This window comes from Hyperolius riggenbachi, chromosome 7 (assembly GCF_040937935.1).
Source record: "Hyperolius riggenbachi isolate aHypRig1 chromosome 7, aHypRig1.pri, whole genome shotgun sequence".
Classification (NCBI taxonomy): Eukaryota; Metazoa; Chordata; class Amphibia; order Anura; family Hyperoliidae; genus Hyperolius; species Hyperolius riggenbachi.
This window is the reverse complement of record NC_090652.1, coordinates 90,955,902-90,971,431: the sequence shown is the minus strand read 5'-3', so window position 1 is coordinate 90,971,431 and position 15,530 is coordinate 90,955,902. Positions and strand designations below refer to the sequence as shown.

The window sequence follows — 15,530 nt, the reverse complement described above, 5'->3', positions numbered from 1 at the left end:
ATTTATAGTGCATTTTACTCAAATGTACAATTTATACATATGCATACAGATGCATTTAAAAAGTTACAACTTAGTGCTCCTTAGACACTCATAAAAATGGTTACACAAGGAAAGTGTCCATACACAGAAGACGTTTTTAGGGAACACGGAGTGGAACTACAGTATGTAAATTTAACATTTATTAAATGTTAATAAACTGCTTGGATACATAAAATAATAATCTTTGAAGTATAAATACAACAAATCAAGGCATATCTGAAGGTAATTCCAACCAGCTCATTAATATCAAGTCCTGATTTGTTACATTTTATACCTCAAAATTTTTTATTTTATGTATCCCAGGTGTTTATTGCAGGGCTGTGGAGTGGGAGTTGGAGTTGGAGTCGAGGAGTCGGAGTCGGGGCAATTTTGGGCAGTCGGAGTTGGAGTCGGAGTTGTTAATTTTATAAACTGAGGAGTCGGATGATTTTTGTACAAAATCCACACCCCGGTTAAGTATTAGGCTAAGGAGTCGGAGTCGAGGAGTCGGAGTTGGAGTCGTGGTTTCATAAACTGAGGAGTCGGAGTAGGAGTCGGAAGATTTTTGTCCCGACTCCACAGCCCTGGTTTATTGACATTTAATAAATGTTAAATTTACATTTTGTAGTTTACTTCATGTCTCCTGAAACCCCAATTTCTTGTTTGTGTGGACACTTTATGTATGCTTCAGCACAATGTGATGCTTTCACAAGTAACTGTTTGCAATAATGCTGGTACTGAAATGGTTGTTCTTGATTGCTTTGGATGGATTTCCCTGTACACACGTGCTGATTGCCTGTCGATTACCATGGACCAGTACTACAGAGTACCTAGATAGCTCACTGTGACCCAGAACCACTAGGAGAGTGGAGCTTAACCCATATATCATTTCAACATTGTCAGTGATTTGGAATTGCTTTTATGTCATTTTTAAAGTGTTGATCTATCACCTCTAGCTGCAGTGTGTGCTGATCTCTTATATTACCAGCGCTTTACAAGTGCTCCCCTTTCTCTCCCTAATTGTAAATGCTTTTTTCTCTCCATTATTTATCGTCTCTGTGTGGATATTTATTAGAACTTCAGCAATCAGTAAGCTGTGTGAGGGTGCAGGATAGTTGATGATAGTTGATGATTTATTTTTATAATGTAAAATATAGGATTGACATGTTTGTATTTTAAACCAGAGTTAAATTAATGCAAGTACATTGTATTATTGATTAGCGTGTTAAGCAAACGATTAGTACGTAAACACTGTATGGGACATAATAAATGTTTGACATTCTCAATCATAACAATAGAATTCTGCATTTATCTTTCTAAATGGTCAGCTAATGTGTATCTTACCTGTAGTGTACTTAGTTACTGTACCGTTGTGGTAGCAGGACGAGGGGTTGGGAGAGGCAAGAGGCTACCCTGTGGCTGTTTGTAGACAATGGGGCTCAGTTGCCTTGTCATATTGCCATAGGATAAAAATCAATGTTTCAGCATATTTCCGTTTTTAGAGGGTTGCCACTTTAATAGCTTTCTTAGAAGGAAGACTTTAAAGTATAATGATCTGTTAACCCCACTTGTCATGGAGATCAAATACTGTTGTTAGAGGAAGGACTGTGATCCTGAGCTGCCAGTTCAGCATGTCAGTCTTCGCCTCCACAGGTGCACGTTCATCGGAAACCAGGACACATACGAGACCCACCTAGAGACGTGCAAGTTTGAGGGCCTGAAGGAGTTCCTGCAGCAGACCGATGACCGTTTTCACGAGATGCAGGTGGCCATGACCCAGAAAGACCAGGAGATCGCCTTCCTGCGCTCCATGCTCGGGAAACTCTCTGAGAAGATTGACCAGCTGGAGAAGAACCTGGAGCTGAAGTTTGGTATGATCCCATTTCAGCTGGTTGCTTGGGGCAGAAGGTGTGCAGATGAAGCTATGTGTGCAGTTTCTCCAATGTTTGCTGGCCAAGCTGATGCCAACCCAGTGCTCTGCTTAAAGAATCTATGTTGGTGGATTGGCCTTTAGCAAGAAAACAATCTTTTATTTGGGTAGCAGGTGGCTGGCCAGAATAGTAGTTATCAACCTTTCCATCTGACCAAAAATCTGTTCATGGCTAGTTTCAACAGCTGGAGAAAGAAAAGCGGAACCTTACTGGCCGCTGTAAGGCAGAACAGAGATTTAGTTTTGCTCATGGTGATTTTATGTAACATATATTTTTCCTGAAGGTCATCTCACCTGAGTACTTAGTGACCCAGCAGTGGATCCACTGTTATAGCCTAAAACAAAAGTATTTAATGAAAGCACGGATGCTGTTTTTTACTCTGTTCCTGTTTGAAGTAAGCTGTTGTGATAAAGGTCCTGAATCCATCTGCAGGAATCTCCAGGTGGGATACCAAAAGCAGTCTGAGAGACTTGGACAGGATTATTTTTAAAACTTGTCTGCAGCTATGTGTCTGATAGCAACCTGTAAGTGGGTCATATTGGAACATAGTGAAGACTTGTAAAAAAAAGTTTGTAAATTCACAGTTGCGAGATTTGTGCAGCTACTGCAGTGACAACTTTTTATTCAAGTCAGTTCTGTCCATTTCCAGTACTTTTTTTTATATATATATACTGTAATTCTGCACTGTGTGGAAAGAGTTTAGAAACCTTTGGTTTTCCATTGTTGTCTGTGTCCCCACTGGAGATATCTTTCCTGCTTCCCTGGAACTTTGATAGCTTCAGTACAAAAAAGTGACCGCCTCAGGGACAGGAAATGAGGAACAGCAACAAACACAATTCGGGGCTTCGAATTCTTCCCCCTCTACAAAAACTGTTTTATTTGTTGCTGCCTCTGTCTGGACAGGAGGCAGTACAAATTCTCACAGATGTGGCTGCAAAGAGTTTCTAACCAATTTCCACACAATCTAAAGGTTAAAAATGTGGAATTGGGTTTTAAATAAAGTTTGACTACTTTGAGTTCTCTGAGGAGGGCTTAGGCCCCGTTCACACTGCACGCGTTTCCAGCCGCGTTTTGGAAACGCTTGCAGGAGGCCGACACGCACGACATCAGACAGTGCATAGAGTGCAATGTCTGATGTTCACACTGCATGCGTTCCGGACCTGTGCGGTCCGGGAACGCATGCTGCACGCATTTTTTGTAAAAACGCGTGGCTGTCCCATTCACTTTTCAGTGATGGGATCAGCCACGCAACGCACACAAACGCGGATGGCGTGCGTTCGTACGCGTTGCGTTCCGCGTGCGTGCCCGTCCACGTTTGTGATGTAGTAATTCTGTGGTTGGAGTCAGACTTCTCGCTGTAAGAATAACAGAACACATCTTGTTGGTGGGTTGTCATCCATTTCAGTCCAGTGTCACAGGTATAACCACACCACGCACAGACAGATATCTCCCAGACATGGAAGGTGAGGTCAGTTCATCTCATCTATCTTCTTTACAGACGTCTTGGATGAGAACCAAAGCAAGCTGGGTGAAGACTTGATGGAGTTCCGCAGGGATGCATCAATGCTGAACGTGAGTCCTTTATACTTTAGTTTAACCATGAGTGACTTCTCCCCTGCCCTCTTCCTCAGTGACTCCTCCTTTGCCCTCTCCCTCAGAGAATCCTCCTTTGCCCTCTCCCTCAGTGACTCCTACCCTGCCATCTCCTTCAGTGACTCCTCCTTTGCGCTCTACTTCAGTGACCCACCCCTGCCCTCTCCTCCAGTGACCCCTCCCTTGTTCTCTCCCTCAGTGACTCCTCCTCTGCTCTCTCCCCCAGTGACTCCTCCCCTGCCCTCTTCCCCAGTGACTCCTCCCCTGCCCTCTTCCCCAGTGACTCCTCCCCTGCCCTCTTCCTCAGTGACTCCTCCCCTGCCCTCTTCCTCAGTGACTCCTCCCCTGCCCTCTTCCTCAGTGACTCCTCCCCTGCCCTCTTCCTCAGTGACTCCTCCCCTGCCCTCTTCCTCAGTGACTCCTCCCCTGCCCTCTTCCTCAGTGACTCCTCCCCTGCCCTCTTCCTCAGTGACTCCTCCCCTGCCCTCTCCCTCAGTGACTCCTCCCCTGTCCTCTGTCTCACCTTTTGCCGCCTTCTCTCTCTCTTACAGGACGAGCTCTCACATATCAACGCTCGGCTAAATATGGGGATACTGGGCTGTAAGTGTCACACTTCTCATGCCAAACTAGAAATCCTTTTTTCAAATGATTGCCCACTGAATTTTCTTTAACAACTCATTGTGTTCTCTCAATCCACAGCTTACGACCCTCAGCAGATATTTAAATGTAAGGGGACCTTTGTGGGCCACCAGGGCCCTGTCTGGTGCCTGTGTGTCTACTCCATAGGAGATTTGCTGTTCAGCGGCTCTTCAGACAAAACCATAAAGGTAAGTCGTGTCTCTGCTAGGTGGTTTGTACAGTCACTATTGTACTGTGCATTGATCTTATTCTGCTGTATTCTTCCAGGTGTGGGATACATGCACCACATACAAGTGCCAAAAGACGCTGGAGGGACATGACGGCATTGTGTTGGCCCTGTGTATTCAAGGGTGAGGAGAAGAGTTCAGTCATCTGGGTGCCTTAGGGAAATTACATCACACATTGCTTATATTGTATTTATGTGCATAGAAAACACAGCCATCCCATAGTCTGCCTAGCAGAAACTGCCATATGGATGTACCGCATGTTATTGCCAGTACTGTGACTAGTGCAGGTGCACAGAGAGTAACAAGTGTTCTTACTCAGTGCTATTACTTCTATAAACTATACTGCTATAAACTTCTAGGCTGTCTGTACTCCAGAATATGAACACTATATGCATTTCGGCATTGCATATAGTGTTCAATAAGAACATCATAAGTGCATAGACTGCACTGTCTTACCTTCTCACTAGTCCCCAATATCTGGCACAGGCGAGGATTGCTGATGCCGGATATGTGTGCTAGCCGGTTGCTTGAGCAGCTGGCCAAAAATAGCACAGATCCTTCCCAGCAGCTTACCGATCCTTGGGGTGCCGGCTTCTACATGTCCTGTAGCTCCCATTGGCTTTCTGATGTCCTCTGTAGGGAGCCGTGCTTTGACGCTGAAAAGCCGCTGGGAGCTGCAGGATATGTAGAAGACAGCACCTAGAGGATCGGTAAGCTGTTTATGCCCTGCAAACTCCCAAAAGTTATATTCCCGATATTCCCCTCAGGCATGCCTCTTAGTTGAGACTTCCATTCCCCTTCTATGGGGGCTAGCCGTGGTTGGTCGGGGACACCCCCTTCTGTGGTGGTGGGGGAGGTGGGTTTCCCCATCTATGCGGGCTGTGGGTGGCCTCTCCCTCCTCTTCCCCGCCCATCCCTCCCTCCCGATCCCCCGTGCCCCCCCCCCCCCAATCCCATGTCTCCCCCCTGTCAGAAGCCCTGATCTACTCACCTGAGGGCTTTCTCCTGCGGCGGAAGCGGCGCACCTCCTCCTCCATCGCGAAGTCTCGTGGTCTCTGTAATTACAGTACGCGGCTTGGTGACGTCAATAATCTGTAATTACACAGACCGGGACTTCGGTGATAGAGGAGGAGGGTGTCCATCGCGGCCGGCGCAGGAGAAAGCCCTCACGTGAGTTAAGCAGGGCTTCTGACAGGGGGGAGACACGGGATCGGGGGGGGGGGGGGGGAGGGCACGGGGGACAGAGAGGGATGGTTGGGAGAAGAGGAGGGAGAGGCCACCCACAGCTCGCTTAGAAGGAGACACCCACCTCCCCCCCCCCCGCACACAAGGGGGTGTCCCCGACCGGGCCAAGACCAGCCCCATAGAAGGGGATAACCGCCCCCCCCCGCACACACAAAAGTCACCCGCACGCACAGTACGGGGATCCCCCCGAACAGAGAGGATCCCCGCACCAGCCACCTGCCGGCACAGAAGGGGAATCCCTGCACAGCCCCACACATTCTCTGCCCCGCCAGCTGCACAGGGATTCCCAGGGTGGCTGGATGCTAGTTCAGTATGCTGTGGGTAGCACATATCGCTACCCACAGCGTGCTGACAGGCATCCAGCCATCCTGGGGAATCCCTCTGATGAGGGAAAAGTGCAGCCGGCGGGGCAAAGAAACAAGAAATCTCCCTGGCGGTATTGACGAGCTCAGCTCGTCAATACCGCTTTCAGCAAGTTTTTCCTAGACGAGCTGAGCTCGTCAATACTGCCAGGGTTGTTAAGTTGTTTCCTGTGAATGTACCAAAGTAGGAAATACGAGGTAGTATCTCTAGAATGAACACAGTGAAGACAGTGAAAAATACAAAACAACGAGTGCAATTGTCTTTAAAAGCATAAAGCCTTGTACACCTGTACTAGGCAAGTTGCCCAGCAGGGATTGGGACTTGCTCCCTTGGGCGATAGTGCAGAGCCGATGCTACGTTGCTATGTGAAGGGAGGCAGAGGGTTGGGCATCGCATGAAGGGCGTCACCTGGCGGGGGTAGGCTGAGTGTGGAGAACAATGTGCAAGCTCCTCCAGTGGATTATGTGTTACTGTTTACGCTAAATATTTTTGTCATCTGATTGGTTGACGTGTGCAATTTAGAATCTTTTTCTCAAGTTTTGTAAATGAGGTCCAATATGGTGTCATGAAGTTTTCAGTGTTCTTAGATGTGCAGTACTCATTCTCACTTCCATCTCTACAGGAGTAAGCTGTACAGTGGCTCTGCTGACTGCACCATCATTGTGAGTATTCACCCCTTCCTGCTGCAAGTGAAATTAACCATACAAGTGATATGATGTTTGCCTCATCACATGTGATCTGACTGTATGACAACAGACACATGCAATAGTAGAAACCTGATGTGAGAGGAATATGGGGCTGCCATTTCTGTCATGTTTGGAAAAGGCCAGTTGTCTGTTCTGCTGATTTTTGGGGTTCAGTAGTCACACCTGGAACAAGGATGCAGACAATGAATTTGGAACACCTGCTTGTTTTCTGGTCAGTGACTGAGAAGAAATAAAAGGCAGAGGATCAGAATAATAGTCAGGTTAGCACCATTTTTTACAAGGAACCTATCAGCGGCAGCTTGCATTTTCCTGTTATTGCAGCTCTACTTTAAGCAGAAATACAAAAAAGGAACTGGCAACAAGTCCATAGTGCGGTTTTATTTTAAATTGGTTAATGCATTTAATGTAAACCTATCATGACAAAAGCAAAAGGATATAAACTTACCTGGGGTTTCTTCAAGCCCCCTGTTCTCCATCAGGTTTGTCTGTCTGGTCCCCTCCATTCACTTGCTGTCAGCCCCAATAGTCTCTGACTACTGCGCATGTGCAGCTCGTACCGCGTGCCTCCTTGATTGTGTTTCTGTGGCTGGGAGCATTATGTGCCCAACTGGCTTTACAGCTGACAGCAGGAGAACAGAAGGGACCGCACGGACACCTATCGAGCTGACTGAGTACAGGGGCTGGAAGAACCCCAGGTAAGTATAAATCCTGGCTTTTGTCATCTCAGGTACACTTTAATCTGTGTCTGTAACATGTTCCTCTGTGTCTAGGTGTCTCTGTGTCTGTAACATGCTCCTCTGTGTCTGTAACATGCTCCTCTGTGTCTGTAACATGCTCCTCTGTGTCTGTAACATGCTCCTCTGTGTCTAGGTGTCCCAGTGTCTGTAACATGCTCCTCTGTGTCTAGGTGTCCCAGTGTCTGTAACATGCTCCTCTGTGTCTAGGTGTCTCTGTGTCTGTAACATGCTCCTCTGTGTCTAGGTGTCTCTGTGTCTGTAACATGCTCCTCTGTGTCTAGGTGTCTCTGTGTCTGTAACATGCTCCTCTGTGTCTAGGTGTCTCTGTGTCTGTAACATGCTCCTCTGTGTCTAGGTGTCTCTGTGTCTGCAACATGCTCCTCTGTGTCTTGGTGTCTCTGTGCCTGTAACATGCTCCTCTGTGTCTAGGTGTCTCTGTGTCTGTAACATGCTCCTCTGTGTCTAGGTGTCTCTATGTCTGTAACATGCTCCTCTGTGTCTAGGTGTCTCATGTGTTTGTAACATGCTCCTCTGTGTCTAGGTGTCCCTTTGTCTGTAACATGCTCCTCTGTGTCTAGGTGTCTGTAACATGCTCCTATGTGTCTAGGTGTCTGTAACCTGCTCCTCTGTGTCTAGGTGTATGTAACATGCTCCTCTGTGTCTAGGTGTCTCTGTGTCTGTAAAATACTCCTCTGTGTCTGTAACATACTCCTCTGTGTCTAGGTGTTTCTGTGTCTGTAACAGGCTCCTCTGTGTCTAGGTGTCTCTGCGTCTGTAACAGGCTCCTCTGTGTCTAGGTGTGTCTGTGTCTGTAACATGCTCCTCTGTGTCTAGGTGTCTCTGTGTCTGTAACATGCTCCTCTGTGTCTAGGTGTCTCTGTGTCTGTAACATGCTCCTCTGTGTCTAGGTGTCTCTGTGTCTGCAACATGCTCCTCTGTGTCTTGGTGTCTCTGTGCCTGTAACATGCTCCTCTGTGTCTAGGTGTCTCTGTGTCTGTAACATGCTCCTCTGTGTCTAGGTGTCTCTGTGTCTGCAACATGCTCCTCTGTGTCTTGGTGTCTCTGTGCCTGTAACATGCTCCTCTGTGTCTAGGTGTCTCTGTGTCTGTAACATGCTCCTCTGTGTCTAGGTGTCTCTATGTCTGTAACATGCTCCTCTGTGTCTAGGTGTCTCATGTGTTTGTAACATGCTCCTCTGTGTCTAGGTGTCCCTTTGTCTGTAACATGCTCCTCTGTGTCTAGGTGTATGTAACATGCTCCTCTGTGTCTAGGTGTCTCTGTGTCTGTAAAATACTCCTCTGTGTCTGTAACATGCTTCTCTGTGTCTAGGTCTCTCTGTGTCTGTAACATGCTCCTCTGTGTCTAGGTGTCTGTAACATGCTTCTCTGTGTCTAGGTGTCGTATGTGTCTGTAACATGCTCCTCTGTGTCTAGGTGTCTGCAACAGGCTCCTCTGTGTCTAGGTGTCTCTGTGTCTGTTAACATGCTCCTCTTGTGTCTGTAATATGCTCCTCTGTGTCTAGGTGTCTCTGTGTCTGTTAACATGCTCCTCTTGTGTCTGTAATATGCTCCTCTGTGTCTAGGTGTCTCTGTGTCTGTTAACATGCTCCTCTGTGTCTGTAGCATGCTCCTCTGTGTCTAGGTGTATCAGTGTCTGTAACATGCTCCTCTGTGTCTAGGTATCTGTAACAGGCTCCTCTGTGTCTAGGTGTCTGTAACAGGCTCCTCTGTGTCTAGGTGTGTCTGTGTCTGTAACATGCTCCTCTGTGTCTAGGTCTCTGTGTCTGTAACATGCTGGTCTGTATCTGGAACATGCTCCTCTGTGTCTGGAACATGCTCCTCTGTGTCTTGGTGTCTCTGTGCCTTTAATATGCTCCTCTGTGTCTAGGTGTGGGACATCCAGGCTCTGCTCAAGGTGAACACTATCCGAGCACACGACAACCCAGTTTGCACTTTAGTTTCATCCCATAACATGCTTTTCAGTGGTTCCCTGAAAGCCATAAAGGTAAGTGTGAGCAGCAACATTTATGTATATTTGTGTCCTCAGAAGTGTGTGGCACTTTCTAATATCTTAATAAATCTTATTACTTATAAATGTATCCTATCTGCTCACGTCCCAAAGTAATGTCACCTGTAAAAACGTTCCCCCAAACCCTTTATTTCCCAGGTAGGTGTCATTCTTGCCCATGTCCTAAATAATGTCACCAGTTTACAATGCAGTACCCCCAGGTCACAGTACAGTTAGTGCTTGCAGCAGCCAGTATACATTTTCATGTCATGTCCTGTTGAGAGGCAACTGTACACGTAAGACGATAAGTATTTGATGCTTAATCCTTGTACACACGCTACCCAAGTTGACAGTTACTTAATGTAACACGTGGCAGTTCATTGTCAATTGCAGTACAGACCTAATGCATGGCCAACAAAACAAACACACACCACTCACCGGCTTAAAAACAAGCAAACAATCTCAGGAGACACTTTGTACAAAATTGTAAACACTGGCAGAATATGGAGGAGTAGAAAATCTGAACAGTATTGCTGTCAGTTAATAACCCTCAGGTTGGTAATTGGTCTAATGACTTGACAGATGTGCTTTCACCCTCTTTCCCAGCCCTCCTCCCCTTAATCTTTATTTTCCTCTCTATCCCCCACCCGCTCTCCTCTTATCTGTTACAAATCCATTTTATAGAGTTGTAGGACAGCTCTACATGGAGATTGGAACAAGAACTATTTTGCCTTCTTGTGCCTGCAGGTTTGGGACATAGTGGGTACGGACTTAAAGCTGAAGAAGGAGTTGACGGGCCTTAACCACTGGGTGCGAGCTCTTGTGGCTTCTCAGAACTACTTATACAGCGGCTCTTACCAGACCATCAAGGTGAGGAATAATTACTTAGATAAGAACAAGTGGTGGCATCCACAAGCCAAAACCTCTGTGTTATGCTGGGCATACACGGTTCGATTTTGCCGCTTAATTCTCCTGCTCGATTCTGCAGGCGATTCTCTTATCTTCCGCTCGTTTTTCTTATCTTCTTCCATTGTCCTCAATGCAGAATCGAGCGGCTAAACGATCGGGGGGGGGGGGGGGGGAATAAGACGATTCGGAAATGATCGAGCCATCTAAATGACTCAGAATTGAGCTGAGTATTCCCAGCATAATTCTGCTTCATTCCTCACACCCTGCAGTGTGTAAATCCATCCAGGACTGTGGAATTATTGGCTCTATATCTGTGTAGACATGTTTTACTTTGCTGATGTCTACATCAGACCCCTTTTATCAGCCACTTCCCTCACCCCTGACATCCACTGCTATATGCTCTCATGTTCTTATAGAGCTTGGTCTATGCTCCACCCCCTTGCTAGCAGGATGTCAAGATGGAGCAAGCAAACATGGATTATTTCATAGATGTAATAACAGTGCAGTGAACATTTGTGCTGTTGGGTAAACTTGTCTGGAATCTGAGAATTGTGCTTGTGTTCTGCAGATATGGGATATCAGGACCTTGGAATGTGTTCACGTTCTGCAGACCTCGGGAGGGAGTGTCTACTCCATAGCAGTCACCAACCATCACATAGTGTGCGGCACCTATGAGAACCTCATCCACGTAAGTCACAATCTTTTAGAATTGCAGTGAAATCTCCACCGGTCAGCAATGTTGTAGCTTGTGAGTAGAATACTCCCGTGCTTTTACAGCACCGAACAAGTGGATAGGGTCAGGAGGAGTTCACTGGCTTGTGAACAATATGTCATGAGAGTTAGGACCCCTGAAACTAATACTAGTTCCGCTTTGTATTATATTTGAATTGAGATGGGCTTTAATTATACTTAGGATTTATCAGACACAGGTGATGATGAGACGCATACAACTCTCCTAATATGCTAAACTTGGAAGACAGAAGTTGGAAGCTTCAGTTTCCAGTCCAATCCCAAAAGCTGAACCTTGTACCCAGCTATTGTGATAATTATACTAGCAATGAAAAAAGAGAGTTGGCTCTTGGGTGCATAAAAAATTGCAAAACCCTTTATTAACTAGAAACCACCTATAAAAAATAACATCATAATGAAAAATTTGGTTAGAATATTCCTAATACAAACACCCCCGAAGTCCACCCCCAGGAAAATTAATGAGGCTGCAGTCCTCAAAAAAACCCCCATTAAATCTCATCAAACAACTACTTCCAGTGGCGTAATACATTACATTCGGGGTCATAGCCCCTTGATCTGGGTTTGGGACTTTCTTGTTTTGGAATCGGGGTGGACCTGAGGGGTGACCCTTTATACATTTTTTCCTTTATCAATTTTTCGGTCATGTTACAGTGGGAGGAGATTGTACGGCAGGTGGGAGACGAGTGTGCCCGTGACAGGGGGGCCAGGAATGCTGAGCAGTTGATCAATTCTAGTTTCAGAAAGTTAGAGAAATTATATGAACAAAAAAGCAGAATCTGGTGGAACACAAAATTTAATGAGGACTATTTATTGGAAAAAAAAGCACCTTTGTGGTTACGGATACAGGTTTTCCCATTTAAGAAGACCTTGCCCGATAACTTTAAACAGAGATGGGAGAATAATTTTGAAAACTGCTCCAGGGTTATGCTGGAGCTGATGCAGGAACTGGAAAAGACGGATTTGTCAGAGGTTGATCAAAAAATTACAGATATACTAACCTCTTTGTCCCACGTTCAGGAACACCCCTTATTTCTAACCAGAAATAGCAAACTAAAATCTCATATTGAGAAATACAATAAGGAAGTGGTTACCAGAAAGGACAATAAACTAGAACGTGACAAAACAGCGTATAAGTTGGGATACACCTATAGGTGGAGTAAACCACCCCCGAGAGGCAAAAAACCAATACTTCCGAATAATCATCCTAAAAATCCGCCACATAATCCACCTGCTGAAGCTCAGGGTGACCCTGGTGTGGTAGGAGACTCCGATTCATCCTTGGGTGGGGGAAGTGAGGCCTCAGTGTCATCTAGTGGTCAGCATCCACAAAATCCAGGTCGACCCATTACCAGGTCTGTCACGGTCGGCAACCTTCCCAAATCAGGCAGAAATAGGGACAGCAAGAAAAAGAAAGATAAAGATAAAGATATAATTGAAATAAAGAAAAAACCTAGAACTGGTCCCATTAATAAATATCTCACTACTAGCGCCAGTGATTCCTTAGAGGAGGAGAGTGAACCTATTTTGGGAGCATGTGGTGGTTCGGATTCTCAGTCCTCCTCTGCTTTTTTAGGGGAGGACGGGGAACCGAACATGTAGAATTTATGGGTCCTTCACACACGAGCCAATCCAGTAATCATTCAAACATGCAAGTTGTTAATATATCAGGCCATGCTTTATCACAGGGGGTCAATGACCTTCTAGCAAAGGGCCTTGGGTTCTGTCCCACCATGAATCTGGATCGCTTCGATTTTGTTAAGGACCTACATTTATTTGGACGAAATCTCACATTGAAAACCTTATGTAAAAAGTAAAATGAGGCCCCCTTAGGGGGAACAATTACTGATTGGAAGGACTGGTCCAATCGTGATTATCGGGCCTTGATGGACCTGGTCAAATTAAGTGAAGAAAGTGACCATGGGGAAGGACGAGGACCTAACGATATGGCGAGCGAGCAGATTAACAAACAATTCCGTCCCAGGTCCACCGCGTTCCCCCCCCTCCACTTTGTGTCCTAGTGTACACACCTTTATCTCTCTGGTAGAAAAAGATATCAAGAGATTATGGATCCAAAAGAACAAAATGACCAACCTTTCTGAAAGCGAGCTGCGTGAAAAGGATCTTGTCATTAAACCATCTGACAAGGGGGGGAACGTGGTGGTCATGAACACGGAGCAATACATCTACATGTGTCAGAGGATCCTGAGCAATGGGGAGTGGTATCGGAGGGTCCCCGCATCCAGGGTCATTAGGAACCAACGAGTACTCTTTGACATCATTGATGATGCCATGGGTAAAGGAATCATTACAGCTGAAATAGCCTCAACTTTAAAAGTAGAACACCCGGTGGTACCAACCTTTTATGCTCAACCAAAAATTCACAAAAATCCGTCCAGACCACCGGGCCGGCCCTTTGTATCGGGCAACGGCTCCTTGACGGAAAGAATTAGTGTGTATGTAGATAAACATCTGCAACCACATGTGCATCGTCTACCATCCTTCGTACGTGATACGCTGCATCTTCTGGGCATTCTGGAGGGTTTGCAGCTTCCTATGAATACACTTTTGGTGACCCTGGATGTGGAGGCCCTCTATTCCAGTATCCCACAGGATAGGGGAGTCAGATCAGTCGGTAAATTCTTGTCGGAGATGGAAATTAATGAGACCCCACATAATCAGTTTTTGTTGGATTTGTTGTCCTTTATTTTGCAGAATAATGTCTTCATATTTGATGGTACCCACTACCTCCAGGTGCAGGGGGCGGCGATGGGGACCACGTGTGCCCTGTCGCTTGCCAACCTGTACCTGGGGGACTGGGAGCGACACCTGTTCGGGGATGACGCGCTCGCCGGATACCTGTGTCACATTGTTTCATGGCACAGGTATATCGACGACGTGGTCATGTTCTGGACGGGTGGCAAGACCCTTTTGGATGAATTCATTTTGATTTTGAATCGAAATGATTGGAATTTAAAGTTTACCATGGAGTGCAATTCGCACTCCATTCCCTTTCTGGATGTGAGGATTGATGTCAGTGCCGAGGGAATTGTATCCACCCAATTATTCCGTACGGCGTCTAACGCATATTTACATGCCAGTAGTGCCCACCCAGAACACATCATACGGGGAATACCCACGGGCCAATATCTTAGGTTACGTCGGAATTGCACAGACGATCAGGCCTTTGAAAAAGAAGCAAAATTATTACGCTCCCGGTTTAGGGAACGCGGATACAAAGATAGATGGCTTAAAAAAGCCTATAAACGTGCTAATGCAACTGATCGCACCGACTTGTTGGTCAAAAAGACCAAAGAAATTAATAATAACAACACAACACGTTTGATCACTCGATTTAACGATCAGAGGAGTGAAGTGGAGGGAATTCTTCGTCGGCACTGGCACATCCTGACATCGGACAGAAATCTTAGGGAGTTTATATCCCCCATTCCACAAATTACCTATAGACGAGGTCAAACTTTGAGGGACAAACTCACTTCAAGTCATTTCTGGGGAAGCAGTGGACCTAGTAGACACTGTTTGACGACAGGGACCTACACGTGTGGAGGGTGCGTATATTGTCGCTACCTCTCAGTTGGCAAAACAGTGGTGCTACCTAATGGTCGTGAATGGTGGTTGCAACATTTTGTGAATTTTAACACAGTTGGTGTTATATATCTCCTATATTGCAAGTGTGGATGTTTCTACATTGGCAAAACGACAAGGGCCTTTAAGGAGAGAATTAAGGACCATGTTGGTGACATCACTACTTGCAACTTCAAGTCCCCTATCTCCAGACATGTACATCTTGAACATAGGGGGAATCCCAGTTTCATTAAATTTGTGGGTCTAGACAGAATACATATACACCCTAGGGGTGGAGACATAGATAGAAAATTATTACAATTGGAATCCAGATGGATCTTCAATTTAAAGGCAACGGAACCTAAGGGTTTGAACGACAGTATAAACTATCGGGTTTTCCTACCCAGTTAAGTGGCACTGGGCTGGTCAACTCTTTTGCGTCCCTTTTTCCCCCCTGTTGCTTTTACATGGGCTTTGTGTGTCCCGGCTTTGTCTGTGGGACTCCTCCCCCCCTGTGACACACACCTGACCGGCCATTCACTGGACACCCTGCACTTGGTGCCCAGTGTTTTATATATACCCAAAAGTAATTTTTTCAGATCGCTTCTCCCACCCTGATGTCAAGACAAAAAGGTTTTTTCTCGTTTTTTTTTTATATATATATAATTTTGATTTGATCTTTTTTGATTATTTGGTCCGGTCACGGTGGGTAACCACATTCCAGCTGTCATCTTTTTCTTTTTCTCCTCCATTTTCTTTCTTGTTTTCCTTCTCCCTTCCCTCTTTCCTTCCCCCGCTCCTTTCCCTTACCCTTTCTTTCCC

General features: G+C 45.9%; 1 protein-coding gene across 4 annotated transcripts in view; it reads left to right on the top strand.

Annotated features, from left to right (window-relative positions):
* Window positions 1-15,530, top strand: part of TRAF7 (TNF receptor associated factor 7) — a 108,992-nt gene that overhangs the window by 83,524 nt on the left and 9,938 nt on the right. For all 4 annotated transcript variants that reach the window (XM_068244320.1, XM_068244322.1, XM_068244321.1 and 1 more), the window contains exons 10-18: window positions 1,672-1,889; window positions 3,448-3,521; window positions 4,094-4,142; window positions 4,242-4,369; window positions 4,449-4,531; window positions 6,639-6,678; window positions 9,348-9,464; window positions 10,215-10,337; window positions 10,945-11,064. In XM_068244320.1, coding sequence (XP_068100421.1) covers window positions 1,672-1,889; window positions 3,448-3,521; window positions 4,094-4,142; window positions 4,242-4,369; window positions 4,449-4,531; window positions 6,639-6,678; window positions 9,348-9,464; window positions 10,215-10,337; window positions 10,945-11,064 — 952 coding nt within the window. The remainder of the gene's footprint in view (window positions 1-1,671; window positions 1,890-3,447; window positions 3,522-4,093; window positions 4,143-4,241; window positions 4,370-4,448; window positions 4,532-6,638; window positions 6,679-9,347; window positions 9,465-10,214; window positions 10,338-10,944; window positions 11,065-15,530) is intronic.